General features: G+C 42.8%; 1 protein-coding gene across 1 annotated transcript; it reads right to left on the bottom strand.

The window, feature by feature from the left end:
- Positions 1 to 3,223: 3,223 nt before the first annotated feature.
- On the bottom strand, positions 3,224 to 4,743 carry LOC120931017 (olfactory receptor 1019-like). Its single transcript, XM_040342142.1, has one exon. It carries the CDS (start codon positions 4,506 to 4,508, stop codon positions 3,546 to 3,548), a length of 963 nt encoding a protein of 320 aa, XP_040198076.1. The 5' UTR covers positions 4,509 to 4,743; the 3' UTR covers positions 3,224 to 3,545.
- Between the last annotated feature and the right edge of the window lie 17,177 nt (positions 4,744 to 21,920).

The raw sequence follows: 21,920 nt of genomic DNA, 5'->3' as shown, positions 1-21,920 counted from the left end.
CTTTGTTGTGCTAGGTTACTTTTAATTGTGTGTGCAGTGTGGTGGGTTACATATTATTGTGTAATCCCCTTTGTTCACAGTGTATAGACTCAACAGTCCTTTCTAGGACTACCTTTTTTTGTGTTGGTCAGAAACAATTGTAATTGCTGTTTAGCTGCTACCCCCTCTTGTATTTTTGAGACTGACAGGGTATTTTATATAGTATTTAATTAGGCAAGACCATATCAGTTCTTGTTCCTCAAATATTATTCCAGTGGATGGTCACTCCTTATAGATACAAGACGTGATCCTGAAGTTTTAATAAGGCTAAATTCATATCAAATTTCATGGATAGCCAGATCTTAGCTCAACTGTTATGCCCTGTACACACGCTCAGGATTTCCGAAGGGAAAAAGTCAGTCAGGAATCCCAACGGGAAAAAAGAGAGCAGGTTACGGCGGGTTTGGCACTTTTCCCATCGAGGCAGGGAGCATACACACAGCTGGGATTGCCGGCCAAAAGCTCTCCTCGCAGTTTTTCCGTCAGAAAACCCGGTCGTGTGTACGAGGCATCAGTATTATTTTTGGCGGTTCAGATTTGAAAAAGGCTACTGGGAGAAAGAGACCAGAGGCTGATGGCCCCTTACTGTACATTTAACTTAACTGCCATTGCCACAAGATCCCACCCTTTTATCTTAATATACCTGGTAAATTTTTTTAAATGAAGTGTCCCAGGTTGTTTTTTGGCCCCATCAACTCATCAGGCCAGACAGCCCTAAAGCATTTTGCACAATTTTATACCATTTCTGCACACTTTCCTGCGCCCATGTTGTGTTTCCATCGATTAAATGGGACTTCCAGTTTGGAAGTTCTAAATTTCAAACTTTACAAAATTTGCAAAAATTTCAGCAAAATTCTAAATGATCAGACTTTTTACTCATCTCTAGTGATACATATTAAATTTTGTCCTTGGGATATTGATGCTGGCATCTTTTGGCACAGAAAGGGTTGGTCTTTGGTACAAAGACTCCCTTCTGTTGAGGGCCCCCACAGCAAGCAGCTTGCTATGGGGGAGCGGAGCCACAGTTCCCTGTGTCCATTAAAACACAGAGTTATGGTAAGGTCTGCCCCCTCTCTCTCCTCATTGGCTAACTGACTTTGATTGACAGAAGTGGGAGCCAATGGTGCCACTTCTGTGTCTCAGCCAATCAGGAGGGAGAGTCCCACACGGCAGAGGCACGTATAGACATAGCTAGATCAAGAGGGGGCTCAAAAGGGAGCTGCGGTGGCTCAACGCAATTGGCACTGCGCTGACAAGCCATTCACCTCTGCAGCTAGAGGTTCGAAACCCGGTCTCGGCTTCATGTGAATTGAGTTTGGTGGTCTCAGCCCGGCTCCCGGTGGGTGTGCTATGCAAGGTAAGCCTGTGCTTAGTACGCCCACCCCCCTCCCACAAAAACCACCACACCTACACACGCACTCTAAATTGGGTTAACACACGCACATTGACCACGCGGTCTCTAAAGAGAGGCGAAGGACTAATGGGGCTGGTTGAGCGGGCTAATCCTCTCACTCCCTTATAGGGAGTCCCTCTGCCCCGTTGGGCTTCAAAGCGGAGCAGGTAGGGCGGGCTGTGTGGGAGGACCCCCTCACACACCCGCCATTGCCACCCGGGGCATGGAGAAAGGTGGCAGATTGCCTCTGGGGGAGGCCTGCCTACTCCCAACTCCTGCAGTCCAGCTCCTCTCTCGAGCACACGCACAAAATACACTTTATAAAAAAAAAAAAAGAGGGGGCTCAAGTAAGTATTGAGGGGGGCTACTGCAGACAGAAGGCTTTTTATCGTAATGCATAGAATGCATTACGATAAAAAGTCTTCTACCTTTACAACCCCTTTAAAGTGGTTTTAAACCCTTTTTTGTTACTTCTACCTATAGGTAAGCCTAGAATAAGGCTTACCTATAGGTAGTGGAATTATATCCTAAACGTGCACTGTTTAAGATATATTTTACTTGTAGTCCACCGAAAATGTTCATGGCGCATGTGCTGGGAAGAAACAAAACTCTGTGCCGTTATCGCGCGCAATGCGCGGGAGTGATGTCATGCGGCTCCGGCGAATCACAGAGTCCGTGGAGTACACGGCCCGGAAGGAAGAGGTGCGAGAAGATGGACGCAGCCTACACAGGGGACAGCGTTGATTCTTTTGCAGGTAAGTGTCACGTAATCGGCTAGTATGCGATGCATACTAGCCCATTATGCTTTTAATTTGCAGGCTTTGCAGGGAGCAAAAGAGGATGTAAAACCCATCAAGGTTTACTTCCTCTTTAAGTTTACATTAGGTAGGAAAAAGTGAGTTGGCTGGTACAAAAGAGGGATTAGTGGATTACATAGATATAGTTTAAATTTCTCTCTTCCAAAATGTAACAAAAGAAATAACAAAACAAAAAAAAAAAAGCGCAACATGGCAATATTATTCCCATTTCCTTTTTCCAGCTTGTAATTGCCACTGAAATGTTAAAAAGTTTAACTATGAAAACAAGAATAATATACAGTAGTTAAAGTTTATCTAAAACATATTTTATTTTTATTTTTTTTATTTTTTAGCAGTCTTTTTGAGGAGATCTCTTTTGGGTAGATTTACACACAATGGCCTAAAATTAGGACGGCCTAGCCTAGTCTTTTTAGGCTACACTGCCGTAAATTATTTAGGCTATTAGTGATTCTCAAACCACTTACCGGTACCTGTTAATTTTCGGCGGCGTAGCCTAAACAGAGCGGGCGTAAGCGCGCCTAATTCAAATGACTTGTTTGGGGGCGTGTACTATGGAAATGAGGCTTGACCTCACGTTTTTCGACGTTTTTGCGTACTGTGCATGCACCGGGTGACTACATTTCCCAGGGCGCATCGCGGCTAAGTACGCCGTACGGCCCTATTGATTTCGACGTGGACGTAAACAACGTAACTCCCGATTCGTGGACGACTTACGCAAACGACGCTAAAAATTCGAACCTTGCGGCGGGAACGATGGCCATACTTAACAATAGTTAGTCCACTAGAGCATAGCTCTAAATTTAGGCGGCCTATCCCTTATGGAAACTATGTAACTCGACGGTGTAGGCCCGGCGTGCGCTCGTAAATCGTCGGGAATCGGCGTATCCCCTCATTTACATAATCTAGGCCGGCCGCAATGTAAGCGCCATCTAGCGGTAAGCCAGAACATTGCAATCTAAGATAGGATGGCGCAGAGTTAGGTCTGTAGATAAGCAGGCCTAACTCTTTGTGAATCTACCTAATTATCTCTTGTCCCAGATACAGGAGAAAGTGAGGGCAAATACTCTCCTAGATGGTCATTCTAGGAGTGACAACCATAACATTTAGGATTCCCTATCAATTTCAGTAGTAGTGACATTGGTTTCCAGAACACATAGGATTATTCTCTCCCTGGGGGACACAGACAGCAATAAAAACCTGGCATGGGTTCCAACTTTACAATTAATATTTTCCCCCTATAAATGTATACAATCCTAAATGCATGTAAAATATTATGCCTTGCTTGTATTATTGCATTATTTTTTGAGTTTTGGATAGAATGGGAAAACATGTAAAATGTTATGCCTTGCTTGCATGATGGCCCTTTTCACCTCTTGGTTCCTCAAGCTGTAAATAAGAGGGTTCAACATTGGGGTCATTACTGAATAAAAGACAGAGGCCACTTTGTCTTTTTTGTCCAAGGCACTGGAAGGGGAACGCAAATAAGTAATAAAAACTGACACAAATAAGATGCCGGTGCACATGAGATGAGAAGAGCAAGTGCTGAACGCTTTCTGTCGTCCTTCAGAAGATTGTATACGTAGTATGGTGGTAAAGATAAAAACATAAGAAACCAGGATTGTTGACATTGAAGAAAAACAGTAACAACCAACAGAGAGAATAGATAACATGTTGCAAATAAATGTTTTGGAGCAAGACAACTGGAGTATGGGAGGAATGTCACAGTAGAAATGTTCTATAAGATTGGAGCCACAGAACCGTAGACTGAACATGCAACTGGTGTGCACAACTGACTGAAAGAAGCCCATGGAGAATGAAAGACCGACAAGAGAGAAACATTTGCTTTTGGTCATGATGGAAACATAGTGAAGAGGGTGGCAGATAGCAGTGTATCGGTCATACGACATACTGGAGAGTAGAAGGACCTCGGTTCCTGCTAGGCCAGCAAAAAATAAAAATTGGACGGCACAACCATTAAACGATATGGTCTTCCTGAGGGATATAAGGTCAGACAACATTTTAGGAGTGACAGATGTAGAGTAGAAGAGGTCAACAGCTGAGAGGAAACTCAAAAAGTAATACATTGGAGTGTGAAGGTTGGAGGCAACAAGGACAAGAATAATTAAGCCAATGTTTCCGATTATGGTCACGAGGTACACCAGTAAGAAAAAAGCGAAGAGGAACGGGATGAGTTTATCATTATCAGTTAGTCCAGAAAATACAAAAACTGTCACCTGTGTGTTGTTTTCCATAGCCATAGAGCTGCTCTTCCTTTAAAGATAAAAAAATTACCCAAATGTTAGATAATATGGATTTGTTTTTTGATTTTTCGGGAAACCTATGCCAAGAGAAATACGTAGACTGTCATAGCTGATCTCATTAGAATCTCAAAAAATAATCACCTGGCTGACTGGAGCTTCATTACCTTCTCATATACTGTACAATCCAATAGAGTTGCGCTTGTAAATATATTGAGAAGGAAAAAGAATAAATTACAAAAGGTGATAAACCAAAATCTATTCAATCAGTGAGTGCACTATACGTCCCCCGAAAAGTGAGTGATCCTGAGTGAAAGCATCTACCTTACAAAATGTCTTCTTACCAGCTAGTGTTGACCTCCTATTACAGAAGGTTGCTCGGGCTTGTGGCTCTAAAACCCAGCCAAGGCCTCTGTCCATACAAGGGGACTTGAGGGAACGGTATCCACCATTCTTATAAAGACTCAAAATTTGGTTGATGGGTATTTGAAAGTGATTCCTGTAAGTGCAATATATTTTATATGAATACATGTATAAAAGATTTTATGCTATGGAAAGTTTTTATCTTTCTGGGTTATCATGGGACTTCCTAAGAGTTTTGGATACTGTTCCCTCCAACCCAAGTACCCTTGAATAAACAGAGACCTTGGCTAACACTCGCTAACACTCCAGGGTGTAAAAGTCCAGGCCCTGATGGCTTTACGCCTACATTTTATAAGCATTTTGCACCCCTTCTTACTCCTTTTCTGACTCAGGTATTTAATTCCATAGTGAATGGGTCTACTTTTCCTACACAAACGATGGAAGCACATATTTCACTTATCCCGAAACCAAAAAAAGATCCTTCTCTATGTGCTAATTACAGACCCATATCTTTAATTGAGGTCAAAGTAAAAAATGTTGCTAAGATTTTAGCTAGTCGCCTACAACCATTACTGACCGAACTAATACATCTGGACCAGGTTGGCTAGAGATAACACGCTTAAAGCCCTCCTGTTGATGAATTATGCCCGTACTCAAGATATTCCTCTTTGCTTACTAATGGTTGATGCCGAAAAGGCGTTCGACTGTGTTAGTTGGAAGTTTTTACGATCCTCTCTTCAACAGATTAGCATAGGTCCTATATGATATATATATATTCTTTTTCGATTTTCATAATATCGCAGTTTTTACTTTTTGTATAGTCATTACCTTCTCAGTCAGTAGAATGAAGTAAACATCTATGGTCAGTATACTTGTTCCACATCAGGATGTATTGAAGACACTGAGGGCCAGATTCACAAAGAAGCGCCTATCTTTAGGCGGGCGTAGCGTATCTCAGATACACTACGCCACCGTAAATTAGAGCAGCAGGTCCTGTATTCAGAAAGAACTTGCGCTCTAAGTTACGGCGGCGTAGTGTAAACGGGCCGGCGTAAGCCCGCCTAATTCAAACTAGGCTGGTAGGGGGCGTGTTGTATGTAAATGATTCATGACCCCACGTAAATGACGCGCTTAATGAACGGCGCATGCGAGCGCATGCTCAGTATCATGTCGAATTTTCAAAGTAAATTACGCCCGCTCAATGCTTAGCCCCATTTACGGACGACTTACGCAAACGACGTAAAATACGATGCTGTTCGGACGTTTCCGACATCCATACCTAACATGACTTACCCCTGCTTTATGAGGGGTAACTTTACGCCGGTCAGACGCCTTACGTAAACAACGTATCTTGATACGCCGGGCGCACGTACGTTCGTGAATCGGCGTATCTAGCTCATTTGCATATTCAACGCGGAAATCAACGAAAGCGCCACCTAGCGGCCAGCGTAAATATGCACCCCAAGATACGACGGCATAGGAGACTTACGCCGCTCGCATCTTGGCCAAATCAATGCGTAACTGATTCTAAGAATCAGCCGCATAGATACGACGGTGCACATTCGGACTTACGACGGCGTACGTGGAGATACGCTGTCGTAAGTCCTTTGTGAATCCGGGCCTGAATCTTCATGATAACCAGGCAACTGCAATTTTTAGGAGAACAATGATATCCATCTTATTTCTCTTTGTAAAAGAGTTTTAGTTTCTGTATATTTCCAGCAGCTTTCCCTGTTCTTCAGCTCCGGGGACCGATCGTGGGGACTCCAGCGGTGATCGGGTCCCGCGGTCACGGAGCTTCGGACCGGGTCGCGGGCGCGCGGGCACTTAAAGAGGATGTACCTGTACGTGCTTGTGCCCAGCCGTGCCATTCTGCCGACGTATATGTGCAGGAGGCGGTCCTTAAGTGGTTAAACAGTATAGGGATTTTTTTTTTATGTTTTACATAGCTACACCTGCAAAAGGGTCCAGCCCGAAGTGATCTAGCAAGACTTAATTTGACTTAACTTGATTTAATTTCATGTTCTTTGTATTTATGTTCTGTCACTTAACCACATGCCAACCAGCGCACGATGATATACGTCGGCACAATGCCTCGGCTGGGCAAATGGGCGTACAAGTACGTCCCCTTTAAAACGCCCTCCGCGTGCTCCATGACCGTGCCCACGGGACCCGTGGACTCGATGTTCGCCGGTGTCCCGCGATCGTGTCACGGAGCAGCAGAACAGGGAGATGCCTATGTAAACAAAGCATTTCCCTGTTCTGCCGAATTACAGGACAGTGATCTACTGCTCTCTGTCATCGGGAGCAGGGATCACTGTCGTGTCACTGGTAGTCCAGTCCCCCACAGTTAGAATCACTCCCTAGGACACACTTAACCCCTTCAGCGCCCCCTAGTGTTTAACTCCTTCCCTGCCAGTGTCATTAACGCTGCAATCAGTGCATTTTTATAGAACTGATCGCTGCATAAATGACAATGGTCCCGAAATAGCGTCAAAAGTGTCCGATGTGTCTGCCATAATGTCGCAGTCGCTATATAAAAATCACCGCCATTGCCTATAAAAATAATTACTATCCCCTATTTTGTAGACGCTATAACTTTTGCTCAAACCAATCAATATACGCTTATTGCATTTTTTTTTTACCAAAAATATGTAGAAGAATATATATCGGCCTAAACTGAGGATTTTATATATATATATATATATATATATATATATATATATATATATATATATATATATATATATATATTTTTTTTTTGGGGGGGGGGAATATTTATTATAGCAAAAAGTCGAAAATATTGCTTTTTTTTTTTAAATTGTCGCTTTTTTTTTGTTTATAGCGCAAAAAATGAAAAACGCACAGGTGATCAAATACCACCAAAAGGAAGCTCTATTTGTGGGAAAAAAAGGACATCAATTTTGTTTGGGTGCAATGTTGTACGACCGCGCAATTGTCAGTTAAAATGACACAGTGCCGTATCGCAAACAGTGCTCTGGTCAGGAAGGGGGTAATTTCTTCTGGGGCTGAAGTGGTTAAAGAAGCCCTTCAGCCCCCCCCCCTTTTTTACTTACCTCCTGTTGTTATAGGCAGAGTTCGGATCCTCACCCGGCCACCGAATCCAGGCTTGTTCCGCTGACATCCTTCTGTCAGCAGACATTGCTGGGCCCCCGTATTGTCATCTTACTTGTGACCTCATCAAGAGACCCGCCGGCTCTTCTGGGTTTCAGTCGGTATGGCTTTGTTATGACGCGCCACTAGGCCTGCCCCCCTCCTATTTCTGAATGAATGACTAAAAGCCTCCTGGGATATGTGACTATGCACGTCATTCGTCTAGGCAAATGACGTGCACTGAGGGGTGTAACCCCACTTTTTTTACAAAAAGAAGATACATTTAAAAAAAAGTTTCACGAAGAGGATGGGAGGAAGGGTAGAGAGAGGGGAGAGGTTCATAGAGGGTGAAGGTCTGCTTTAATTTAGTTTTTGTATTTCCTTTTTTAACTGACATTTTTTTTGTCAACAAAAATAATTGAGTACTGTCAATGATACTTTTTTTTTTTAATTTCTACAAAATGTTAAGTAAGCCAATCTCTGAAAAAAACAACCCAAAAAAAACAAGCACATATAAAACAATGGTGACTAAACTAGAATAGTTGGTTGGATAGGGAAAGTAGAGGGCTATGGAATGATGGATTTAATTTTGTCAAAAGAAGGGAAATGTAATGTAAATGTAATGTAACATAAACTACCGCATTTATCGGCGTATAACACGCACCCTAACTTTCATAGGTAAGTTTCAGGAAAATACTTTCCACAGCCCCCTGCGTATAACACGCAGGCACTGTTTAGCCTCTATTTTCAGGGTAAAAAAGTGAGTGTTATACGCTATAAATACAGTAAGTAATATGGGGGTCTCTTCTTGACTCAAGTACAGAATAGTTTAAATTTACCCCCTGGGAGACATTTACAACCCTGTGTATGCTTTGTCATATAGCACCCTCCTAGTCAGGTTGCTAGGAAGGTAGGCAAATTAAGTTATTTTAGGCATCCTTTTTTGTCAGTGGGGTAGTCTTTGATTGCTTTTCGCTGTTATGGGTCTCAGACTGTGGGTTTAATTGCTCTTCCCTGTCTTCCAGAGGTTTCTGGAACATAGAGAGTTGGGCAAGGCAAATTCATTGTGCTCCAGCCAATCCCTGGTAAAGTGTGCCCAGGCATATAATTAGTCTGAGATTTAAAGCAGGGTTCCTTTTTCTTCTCTTTGTTTTAGGGAATCCACCCATCTGGGTCGGGGGTGGCTACCCTCATCTGCAGCTGCTATCCTGGTTCCTGCAGCCATTCACTGAGGTCCCAGCTGTGGTAGGGCTGGGGGCCTATCTCTTGGGATCCCTTCTGGATGTGGGGACCTAGCCAGAAAGCTTGCTGAAGGGTGTCTGGTGGATACTGGAAGGAGGCATCCGGTGATCTGGAGTCATTGTGCATACTGACCTAAACCCAGGGATTTAGTGACTGTTTGCTGGATCCCCCATGAGTATACAGAACCCCGACCTGGGTTAGCTTCTGTAACAGTCACCACTGTTTACGATATTTCATTCCATCAACCACGACAGCTTATCCGACAATCTACAATCCAGCAGACATCAGACACGATCCATTCCATTTCCCAGAATAACGAGACTGACAAGCTCTGTTACTGGTTTCAAAATGTATGAACGAATACTTTTAATGGTATCTTAGCTTTCTTACTGTATATACAGTACAAGCAAGTTACAGTTAATCACAGGGACAAAGAAACACTCCACCCCCAAACCATCACACAATGGGGCTTCATACACATTCTCTTAGACAATGACATTCAGTTGAGTTAATGATTAGTCATTATCCAGACAGCCCGTCTCCACATACAGCTTGACAAGTCACACAAAACAGTGTTATTAGCATACATAATGAAAGGTCTTAGGAGCAGACCTAATTAGCACAATGGACACAGAATGTATTAGCATCTCACAATGGAATGTCCAGGAGCAGACGCAATTAACACCTAAAAAGCATGTGTCCCCACATTGAATGAAACATTGACCTTTACAGACTTAATTAGTACAATGGACACAAAATGTAATCACAGCAAGACACTTAAGACATCCCATAATAGTCAGCCAGGGTGTTGGAGGGAATTAACGTCTTTCAATTAACCTGTTGAGTTCAGAACAACTTGTAGTATTCCAAGATATCCTGCAAAACATGAATTATCGTTTCTCAGTCACCCTATGCCCAAAAGGGGCACATGGTGACCCTAGACCCAAGAGTCATTAGTGACGCTGGCACAGGAGTACCCCTCATCATTTAAAAGTCTTTGGGTGTCACAGGCCATTCCGTTACAGCTTCCAAAGAGCAGATTTTGTAACACTTTCTGTATTTGAGCCTGCGTACGGATTATTCAAGACAAAGACATGGCAAGGTGAAATGTCCCAACACAAGCAAAAAGGAAATTTGGAGTATCCCATACCACCCATTCACTATTAGTGTTGCTCACGAATATTCGCATTGCGAATATTCGACTCGAATATAGCATATTCGAGAAATCGCGCTATATTTCGAATTTCGCGGTGAATATTCGCAATTCCGAATATTCGCATTTTTTCAATTTGATTTTTAAAACAGATCACATCCTATCGACGTCTAAAAGCATTGCTGGTATGATTAGAGACCCTGGGCCGAGTAGCTAAGCTGAGGCGATCCTATTATGTTGCCAAATTGAAAAAAAAAAAATTGCGATTTTTCGCTATTGCGAATGCGAAAATGATTGCGAATTTTCGATAACTGTGGTAGGAGAACTCTGATTGTCTCTGATGCAAAAGGGGGGGGCTTTGTGTATGTGTATGTGTATGTTATGAATATTTGTATGTTTGATATTATTATTTTTTGTAAGAAGGAAAAAATTGCGCATACCTTAAAAAAGGGGAGAATACAGCAGCAACTCAAAAATGTTATACAACATAAATTAATACAAGACAGAAAATGGAGTCGCTCTACAAGAATAAAAAATATGTCTAGTGACAAGACATGTGGGCAAATTATAAAATAAGCAAGCGCAAATAACTTGTGAAATACACAGTGAAACAAATATATAAAGAAATATAGTCCCAATAATAGAAAAATAATCTTTCATAAAAATGTCTTTGATATGTGAAGTGAAAAAAAGTCCAAAGCATGCAGCATGAACGTGTTCAATCTTTAAGGTGTTTGATTGACAAACGGCTGTGACAGATGGATAGAGTAAAGAATCACCACCAATGCAAAACACTTTTTATTTTCTATTGTAAAATATCAAGAATATTCTGAGCCAATCAGAGTGCTCCTTCCGCATTTGCCGAATATTCGCAATTATTTTGTATTGTAAAATATCAAGAATATTCTGAGCCAATCAGAGTGCTCCTTCTGCATTTGCCGAATATTCGCAATTATTTTGTATTGTAAAATATCAAGAATATTCTGAGCCAATCAGAGTGCTCCTTCTGCATTTGCCGAATATTCGCAATTATTTTGTATTGTAAAATATCAAGAATATTCTGAGCCAATCAGAGTGCTCCTTCCGCATTTGCCGAATATTCGCAATTATTTTGTATTGTAAAATATCACGAATATTCTGAGCCAATCAGAGTGCTCCTACAGCATTTCTCGAAATTGCGCAATAAATATCGCATTCGCATGTTGCGATATTTCGATAAAATATCACGAATATTCTGAGCCAATCAGAGCGCTCCTCCAGCATTTCTCGAAATTGCGCAATAAATATCGCATTCGCATGTTGCGATATTTCGATAAAATATCACGAATATTCTGAGCCAATCAGAGTGCTCCTACCGCAGTTATCAAAAAATCGCAATTATTTTCGCATTCGCAATAGCGAAAAATCGCAATCATTTACTTTCGATAAAATATCACGAATATTCGAATTTAGCGAATATATCTCGAATATTCGAATATATATTCGAGATATATCGCGAAATCGAATATGGCATATTCTGCTCAACACTATTCACTATCTCAAATTCTTCAAAAATAAAAATCCAAAATATTCCAAGCGTAGACTGATTATTGAGCCAGAATGAGTGAAATGTTGCTGTGTGTCTGGCTGCCTCTGCACTGCTTTGAGAAAGAACCTGCTAATCTACAGAGGCACCACCAGGGCTAGTGCTACAGTCATATATAGGACCCGATAGCACAAGCAAGCTGCTTGTAAAAGTAAATTGTCTTTATTGGTCTCTTCAAAACAAGCAAACTCAAATGTATTTCGTCAGCAAAAAGGTAGAGTAAACCATTTACACTTCTGGTATAAGGAAACCCATACAACATGGCTCACTGCCAATCTCCTAGTCCCACACTGGGGTTTAGGGTTCCCACTTGATTTGGGGGTACAAGACAAGCCGCAGGTGTTCAGTAAACCAGAATCTCAGTTCTCCAGAGAGTCCACCCTTATTTACAGCTGTGAACCAGTCCACACTACCCCAGCGACCTCTGCTTTCTTTCTGCTGCTTTTCAAGCTTCCCACACACGTGGCTTAACATCATTCAGGACCATAGTCCCCATAGTCAGGGTTTGGAGATTCTTCCCTCCCAAAACTGAAATTCTGAAAGGTAAGCTGGTTCCCATTTATGCATTGGGGAGGTGTATTGAGGTGCCATTTAAAATTATTATTTATATAGACTTATTTTAACCGCTTCAGCCCCGGAAGATTTGGCTGCCCAATGATGGGGCCTCCGTCTGCACTCGCGCACCCTCTGGTGGTTGTCCTGGGTGAAGCCGTATATATACACAGGATTTCACCCAGAAGAGCCATTCTGCCACAGTATATCTGTGTGAGCCGGTCGGGAACCGGTTAACAAACATTGATTTACATACAGTATTTACATAGTCACATCATTGGTAAGGTTGAATAAAGACACCAGTCCATCCAGTTCAACCTGTGTAGGTGTGTGTATTTGAGTGTGTATGTTCTGTAGTTACTGTATGTCTCTACCATTTCCCATGCCCCTGTATATTTAATTCCCTTAGATTTTTGTTAAAGTTATCAACACTTCCCGCTGACACCACCAATTTTGGAAGGGAGTTTTGTATCCTTACCGCTCTAACAGTAACAAACCCGTAGTTTAAGGTCAAATCGCTTCTCGTTCAACTTCATTGAGTGGCCGCATGTCTTCTTAAAGAGGATGTCCGCTGAAAAAAAAAATATTAAAAGTCAGCAGCTACAAATACTGCAGCTGCTGACTTTTAATATCGGCACACTTACCTCTCCTGGAGTCCAGTGCCGTCCGCAGCAAAGGACGAGCGATCGGTCGTCACTCTGCTGCCCTGCCGCCATCCTCGGTGAGGGAACCAGGAAAAGAAGCGCTCCGGCTTCACTGCCCGGTTCCCTGCGGCGCATGCGCGAGTTGCGCTGCGCCTGCTGATTGGCTCCCGCTGTGCTCTGGGAGCCGAGTGTTCCCAGAGCACAACGGGGGGAAGGACGGGAGGTGACGTCCTGCCCGCAGTCTTCCCGCAGACTGTGGCCGGAAGTGGGTGCAAATACCTGTCTTTAGACATATATCTGCACCCCCCTGAAAGGTGTCAAATGTGACACCATAGGTAGGGAGGGTTCCGATCAGCGGGAGTTCCACTTTAGGGTGGAGCTCCGCTTTAAGTAATCTGAGACTGGATTTTTTTTCCTATGCTAGAATCACCATTTAGATGTACACTATATTACCAAAAGTATTGGGATACCTGCCTTCAGACGCACATGAAATTTAATGGCATCCCAGTCTTAGTCCGTAGGGTTCAATATTCAGTTGGCCCAACCGTTGCAGCAATAACAGCTTCAACTTTTCTGGGAAGGCTGTCCACAAGGTTTAGGAGTGTGTCTATGGGAATGTTTGACCATTCTTGTGAGGCCAAGCACTGATGTTGCACGAGAAGTCCTGGCTCACAGTCTGTGCTCTAATTCATCCCAAAGGTGTTCTATCAGGCTGAAGTCAGGACAGTCTGGTTCCTCCACCCCAAACTCGCTCATCCGTGTCTTTATGGACCTTGCTTTGTGCACTGGTCCAAATCATTTGGTGGAGGGGGGATTATGGTGTGGGGTTGTTTTTCAGGGGTTGGGCTTGGCCTCTTAGTTCCAGGCATCAGCATACCAAGATATTTTGGACCATTTCATGCTCTCAACTTTGTGGGAGCAATTTGGGGATGACTCCTTCCTGTTCCAACATGACTGTGCACCACAGCACAAAGCAAGGTCCATAAACCTGGATGAGTGAGTTTGGGGTGGAGGAACTTTACTGGCCTGCACAGAGTCTTTACCTCAACCCGATAGAGCACTATTGGGATGAATTTGATAGGAGAATGCCAGCCAGGCCTTCTTGTACAACATCAGTGCTTGACCTCACAAATGCTCTTCTGGAAGAATGATCAAACATTCCCATAGACACACACCTAAACCTTGTGGACAGCCTTCCCAGAAGAGTTGAAGCTGTTATAGCTGGAAAGGGGTGGACCAACTCAAAATTGAACCTTATGGACGAAGACTGGAATATAGTGATATTGCAATCATACCACCTTTTCAGCCCTGGTTCACACTGGGCTGCGGGAGTGAAGCCGTGCAAGTTCAGCTGAACTCGCACAATTTCACTCCCGCTGCAGTCCCGATTTAAGAGACATCTGTGCAGGTTTCTGCACAGATGCCAATGTAAATCGCGGGCCAAAATCTCAAAAAGTAGTACACCGATTAGGACGGTGTCATTGCCGACAATTGCCGGCAAATGCCGCCGATTTGAGATGCGATTTCACATGTGAAATCGCATCTCAAATCAAAGCAAATCGTACCCAGTGTGAACCTGGGCTCAGTGTCTCTTCTGGTAGTCCAGCCCCCTTATTAGCTTTGTCCTTCTCTGGACTCTCTCCAGTTTCAGCGCATCTTTCCTGAGGACTGGTGACCAGAACTGGACGGCATACGCAAAAATTACAAGTCTCTACGTTTGATACAAAAAAGCACAAGCTTGTAAAAATGGTGCCATTAAAAAAAATAGCTTTAAGGTAAATACTTCAGATATAACACAAATCATTTGCTCACTAAAAATACACTGCACTTTCCCTTTAATATAAAACAATCTGAAAATAGTGCAGCAACTAAAAAAAAAGTGTATCGTGATGGAAATTGTCTTCATTTTGTTTCAAAACTGAACAATAAATAGACTTTGTCTGGTTACCATTTGATATGTAATTTTCTCACCTCTCCTGAATTCACATCTGTCTGATATGAGGGCTTCTGTTTATGGGAACCTGAAATCCTTTTTATAATATATTGCTTTATCTCGGGAGCAATTCCCATCCATCCCAGAGCAGATCATTAATTATTTGCAACAAGAAAACAACAAACAAGTCTGTTACTAATTGGTTTCTTGAGGAATAATTGAATGGGCCATTAAGGAATACATCCTTCATTTTGTGTTTAATTATGAAATTATCATTAAAGTGAACTTTAAAGATTATCTAAAGATCCCCTACCCTGACCTTTTCTTAGAAACATAGAAGACAAGTAAGGCCTCGTACACACGATAGGTTAAACAGAGGACAACGGTCTGATGGACCGTTTTCATCGGTCAAAACCGATCGTGTGTGGGCCCCATAGGTTAAAAAAAAGCCAACTTGCTTTAAATTTAAACGATGGATTCCTAACCGATGGGAAAAAAACAATCGTTAGTAGGCACGACCATTGGTTAAAAATCCACGCATGCTCAGAATCAAGTCGACGCATGCTTGGAAGCATTGAACTTAGTTTTTTTCAGCGCGTCGTTGTGTTTTACGTCACCGCGTTCTGACACGATCGGTTATTTAACCGATGGTGTGTAGGCGTGACGGACCACCAGTCAGCTTTATCATTTAACCGATGAGAACGGTCCTTCAGACCGTTGTCCTCTGGTTAACCTATCGTGTGTACGAGGCTTTACAATGAATAAAATAATAGCAAGCCAGTAAGGGTAAACTGCAGCGTTGTCCGCTGTCTTACTGTTCCCTCCGCTCCTTCCGGTATGCGCTGGCCTCAATCTCCCTACGGCGTTACGTCACGAGGTGCGTTTTATTTATTGTAAGAGTCTATATGTATGTGTGTTAATTAAAATTTTATTCAAAATGACGGCAGCCAAACTGATAAGAGGCATGGAGGAGCTCAGAACAAGGAGGAGCACACCGCTCCCGGCAGAATCAGGTGCAAGGTAGATCAGAGGTGCAGACCTCAGCTCATCACCATGGAAGATGAATAAAACAAGAAATTGGTCGCACACTGGAACTCCAACTTATCTTGATGTCATCTTTATTGTCATAAGGGTCAGACAGATACAGGCAATTGTAGACGCGTTCACAAGTGATAGCTTGCTTGTTCACAACCTGAAGGAGCTCAACTATGAGGAAAGATTAGAGGAGCAGAATGTATTCTCTCTTCAGACCTTATATTACCATATTTATTGGGGTATAGCGCGCTCCCGCGTATAGCACGCACCCCTAAATTTGCCCCGAAATTCCTGTGAAAAAAAAGATTTTTGTACTTACAGTTTGGTGTCTTGCGCGGCGTCCATCGGCGGCCTCATCGGGTCCGGCGTCCGTCTGCGGCTTCAGGTGTCCTCTTTGTCGGGTCTGGCATCCTTCTGCGGCGTCCTCCCCACTCGTTTCCCGCTTTCCTGCGCCGAGTTTGAATACTGCGCCGGCATATAGCGAGCGCAGTACACTCGGGCAGGCTCGGCTACTCTCGCGCTGACGTCCTGTACGTCCAGGACGTCAGCGCGAGAGGAGCCGAGACTGCCCGACTATACACGAGTGTACTGCGCTCGTTATATGCCGGTGCAGTATTCAAACTCGAACAATATCGCGCACCCACGATTTTGCCCTGATTTTCAGGGCAAAAAAGTGCACAGTATACGTCGATAAATACGTTAGTTTGAAGCACTTGGAAAGAAAAATTTAATTCAATGCTTTTGGACTTGTTTTTATTAATTTATTGTGTATATGTATTAAATAGTATTGCGCACATGAATTTAGGGGACACGTTATTTAAAAAGGATAGAGCACATTTTTTTTCACTGTTATGTGTGCATATTAATATATATATATATTTTTTGTATTAGTTCACTTGCAACAAAAACAATTACTGTCAGAGATCCTTTTTTTTTTTAATCTGCACTAACATCCAATTTTCAGGACAAACTTTCGGGGTGTACCCCTTTCTTCAAGGTCCAGCTTCTTCAAAGTACTGCTTGGACCTTGAAGAAAGGGGTAAACCCCGAAAGCTTTGGATGTTAGTGCAAAAACAAAAGAAAATGTTTTTGATGTGGTAGTTTGAGTGCTCACTGCAGAGGCCAGGCACTTTTGAAATGTCTCTGTTTTATATATATATTTTTATACATATATATTTATATACATATATAATATACACAATATTAACAAAAGTATTGGGACGCCTGCCTTTACATGCACATAAACTTTAATGGCATCCCAGTCTTATGCCGCGTATACACGATCCTTTTTCAGCATGAAAAAAAAACAACGTTTTTCCAACTTCATCATTAAAACGATGTTGCCCACACACCATCGTTTTTAAAAAATGCTCTAGCAAAGCGCGGTGACGTACAACACCGTACGACGGCACTATAAAGGGGAAGTTCCATGCGGATGGCGCCACCCTTGGGGCTGCTTTAGCTAATCCTGTGTTAGTAAAAGACGATTTGCGCTTTTCTGTCTGTTACAGCGTGATAAATGTGCTTACTCCATTACGAATGGTAGTTTTATCAGAACGAGCGCTCCCTTCTCATAACTTGCTTCTGAGCATGCTCAGGTTTTTTACGTCGTTTTAGCCCACACACGATCATTTTTTACAACCCGAAAAATGACATTGTTTAAAACGACCTTAAAAGATTTGTTTTCGTTTTTCAGAACCTGAAAAACGATGTGCAGCCCACACACAATCATTTTAAATGACGTTTTTAAAAACTAAGTTTTTTTTCATGCTGAAAAATGATCGTGTGTACGTGGCATTAGTCCGTAGGGTTCAATATTGAGTTGGCCCACCCTTTGCAGCTATAACAGCTTCAACTCTTCTGGGAAGGCTGTCCACAAGGTTTAGGAGTGTCTATGGGAATGTCTGATCATTCTTCCAGAAGTACATTTGTGAGGTCAGGCACTGATGTTGGACAAGAAGTCCTGGCTGGCATTCTCCTATCTAATTTGTCCCAAAGGTATTCTATTGGGTTGAAGGAACTTGACTGGCTTGCACAGTCCCTGACCTCAATCCGATAGAACACCTTTGGGATGAATTCGAGTGCAGACTGTGAGCCAAGGCTTCTCTCCAACATTGGTGCCTGACCTCCAAAATGACCTCCCAAAAGCGCTTCTGGAAAAGAAAAAAGAAAGAACATTCCCATAGACACACTCCTAAACCTTGTGGATGGCCTTCTTAGAAGAGTTGAAGCTGATAGGTGTTAAGGGAGGGCCGACTCAATATTGAACCCTACGGACTGAGACTGGTATGCCATTAAAGTTCATGTGTGGGTGAAGGCAGGTGTCACAATACTTTTGGTAATATAGTGAATATGAATATATATATATATATATATATATATATATATATATATATATATATATATATATATACATATATACACACTATATTCTACTCCTTCTCCTCCCCCTTAATTTCCTGCTTCTCCTCCTGCATCACTTCTTTTTCCTCGAATCCCACCATACCTTTGCCAACACGACTAATCATGCTTTTCACCTTCATGTGGAGCAGGCTTTTTTGTCTTCTTTACTTCCTTGAATCTTCAATTAATGTTCAGATGTATAAGAGAGACATTTTGGAGCAGGGATGGACTGGCCATAGGGACTACAGGGAGTTTCCCGGTGGGCCGATGGCTCAGTGGGCCGTTTTTTAAAACAGAGATGCTGCTTGGAGGACTTTTTTTAACGCCCTGGCAGCGCCCCAGTGTGAAAGCACTCAGGCTTTCACACTGGGACTGCAGCGGAAGCATTTTTCAGTCGCTTTACAGGCGCCCAAAAGCACCTAAAAAACGCCTCAGTGTAAAAAGGGGTCCTACACTCACCCCCTCTCTTTTACACTCACTCTATTTTTCTTACACTCACCCCCTTTCCCTCAACCCTCCCTCTCTCTCTCATTCCCCTCTCTCTCACCCTCTCATCATATACAATAATGGATGTAGGGGCCTTTTGGTGGGCGAGATTTTTTTCATTTTATTGAATTAAAGTGGGCCGGTCTGGATGAAGTCCAGGGCCAAATTTTTGTCCCAGTCCAGCCCTGTTTAGGAGGCTGACATCCACTGTCATGGACAGAAGATTTTGATGTGTTAGTGGCAGGTTGTAAAGGAATTTGATCACCTGTAGCCTGTGGAATCTGATAAGTTGTTGGGTAGAGACGAGCTTCAGTCAAGCAAAAGGAAGTCATTCACAGTTTGGAAAAATGGCAAACTTATGTGACCTTTCACTACCATAGCAGAAAATGACCAGTAATGTTCTTCCTTGCCTCTGAACTTAGGTCAGTTGACTTAGAATGGCTAATAATGGGGGCTGTAGAATGAGCCAGCCAGCCATATCACTATAAAAGGCAGGTTTCCCAGCATGCATCTGCCAGTGTGTGTGGTGTTATAAATGCATTGCTGACACATGGATAGTCAATCTATAATGTACTAAATAATGTGCCCTTCTGTGCTATACATAGAGCTTTGCTGTGCTAGGTCAATGTTAATTGGCTGTGCAGTGTAAGGCATAATCCAAAAATGAAAATAGTATGGCAAAACTGAAAACCTACCAAGACATGGCCTTCCTCCTAAACTGACCGGGCCCGGCAAGGAGAGCATTAATCAGGGAAGCAGCCAAGAGCTCCATGGTAACTCTGAAGGAGCTGCAGAGATCCACAGCTCAGGTGGGAGAATCTGTTCACAGGACAACTATTAGTCGTGCTCTCCACAAATCTGGCCTTTATGGAAGAGTGGCAAGAAGAAAGCCATTGTTAATAAAAAGCCATAAGAAGTCCTGTTTGCAGTTTGTGAGAAGCCATGTGGGGGAGGGGACACAGCAAACATGTGGAAGAAGGTGCTCAGGTCAGATGAGACCAAAATCTAACTTTTTGGCCTAAAAGCAAAACGCTATGTGTGGCAGAAAACTAACACTGCACATCACCCTGAACACACCATCCCCACTGTGAAATGTAGTGGTGGCAGCATAATGTTGTGGGGATGCTTTACTTTAGCAGAGACAGGGAAGATGGTCAGAGTTTATGGGAAGATGGATGGAGACAAATACAGGACAATCTCAGAAGAATACCAGTCAAGCCCTGTACACAAGATCGGATATCTGATGGAATCTAATCTGATGGATTTTTTCATTGTATATCCGATGAAGCTGACTTTCATCAGTCTTGCCTACACACCATCGGTCAAAAATCCGACCGTGTCCAAACGCTGTGATATCAAACACTACGACGTGCTGAGAAAAACGAAATTCAATGCTTTCGAGCATGTGTCGACTTGATTCTCAGCATGCATGGATTTTCGACCTATGGACTTCCACACAGACGATCGTTTTTTTTTTATCGTTTTTTTATCCATAGGAACATTTTAAAACATGTTCTATTTTTTTTCACCAATGGAAAACAAACCGATTGGGGCCCACAGACGATCGGTTTGTCCGATGAAAACGCTCCATTGGTCTGTTTTCATCAGACAAACAGATCGTGTGTACAGGCCTTTAGAGTCTGCAAAAGACTTTAGATTGGGACTTGAAAATTGCTGTTTACAGATGCTCTCCATCCAATCCAATCTCTATTTTTGGAAGTTCAGATTTGAAAAAGGCTACTGGGAAAAAGGGACCAAAGTCTATTCCAAAGGCTGATGGCCCCTTACTGTACATTTAAATTGACTAACACTGCCACAAGCTCCCACCCTTTTACCTTAATATTCCTGAAACAATTTTTAAAAGAAGTGTGCTAGGTTGTTTTTTGGCCCCATCAACTCATCATCAGGCCAGACCGCCCTGAGTTTCACAAAACATTCTGCACAATCTTATAACATTTCTGCACATTTTCTTGAGCCAGTGTTGGGTTTCCATTGATTAAATGGAACCTTCAGTTTGGAAATTGTAAATGTAAAACTTTACAGAGTTTGTAAAAAGTTCAGCAGAACTCTAAATGATCAGACTTTTCAGAGGATCACTCATCTCTAGTGATACAAAGTACATTTTGTCCTTGGGATCTTGATGCTGGCATCTTTTGGCATAGATAGGGTTGCTCTTTAGTATAATGGATTGAGAAGCAGGTGAAGTGTGTATGGAAACAAAAGGTAAAAGTGATACAGAAGCCTTTTTTTTCTTCTTTAAAATAACAAACATGTTATACTCAGAGCAGGCTGTTTCCTCCTCTTCTCTGATCCCTCGTCGGTGCTCCTGGCCCCTCCTTCCTGTCGAGTGCCCCCACAGGAAGCAGCTTGCTATGGGGACACCCAAGCCAAGCTGCTGCTCTGTGTGTCCTTCTCCTGATTGACTAACTGACTTTGATTGGAGCCAATGATGCCACTGCTGTGTCTCAGTCAATCAGGAGGTACCAGACGGCTGAGGCATTTGTGTTTTTGGATTGAGAAGTGTTGTGGAAATGTTATGAAGATGTATTTAATACGTATTGTCATAGTGACGCCCAGTGTTAGTACTCCTGCAGCCTGCTCTAAAGAGCTGACTGGGTCAGACTGACGCTGGTTAAGTCCCATCTGGTAGTGGAAAACTTCCTGGGGTTGGAGAGAGGTGTTTGCAGAGAGGGGATGTGTCCGCCAGCAAAAGGGCCCCTGTGCATTGGCACATACATTCATCTGGGGGGGATATGTTTCGCTCTGCAAGGACATTATCGGTTATAGGTGGATGTACGCTCTTGTCTCTGCTCGGTGTCTGATCAGCACAGGTGGAGATTCGTAGTGTACACCTGCAGATAGCCTCCCATCCACAAGGAACGGTAGTATAATCTGGGTATGC

This window comes from Rana temporaria, chromosome 3 (genome assembly GCF_905171775.1).
Source record: "Rana temporaria chromosome 3, aRanTem1.1, whole genome shotgun sequence".
Taxonomy (NCBI): Eukaryota; Metazoa; Chordata; class Amphibia; order Anura; family Ranidae; genus Rana; species Rana temporaria.
The sequence above is the reverse complement of the archived record's forward strand: the minus strand, read 5'-3'. Positions and strand labels throughout refer to the sequence as shown.

What these genes read in the sequence shown, in the direction of transcription:
- LOC120931017 (XM_040342142.1), bottom strand. Translation starts at nt 4,508, where the DNA reads ATGGCTATGGAAAACAACACACAGGTGACAGTTTTTGTATTTTCTGGA.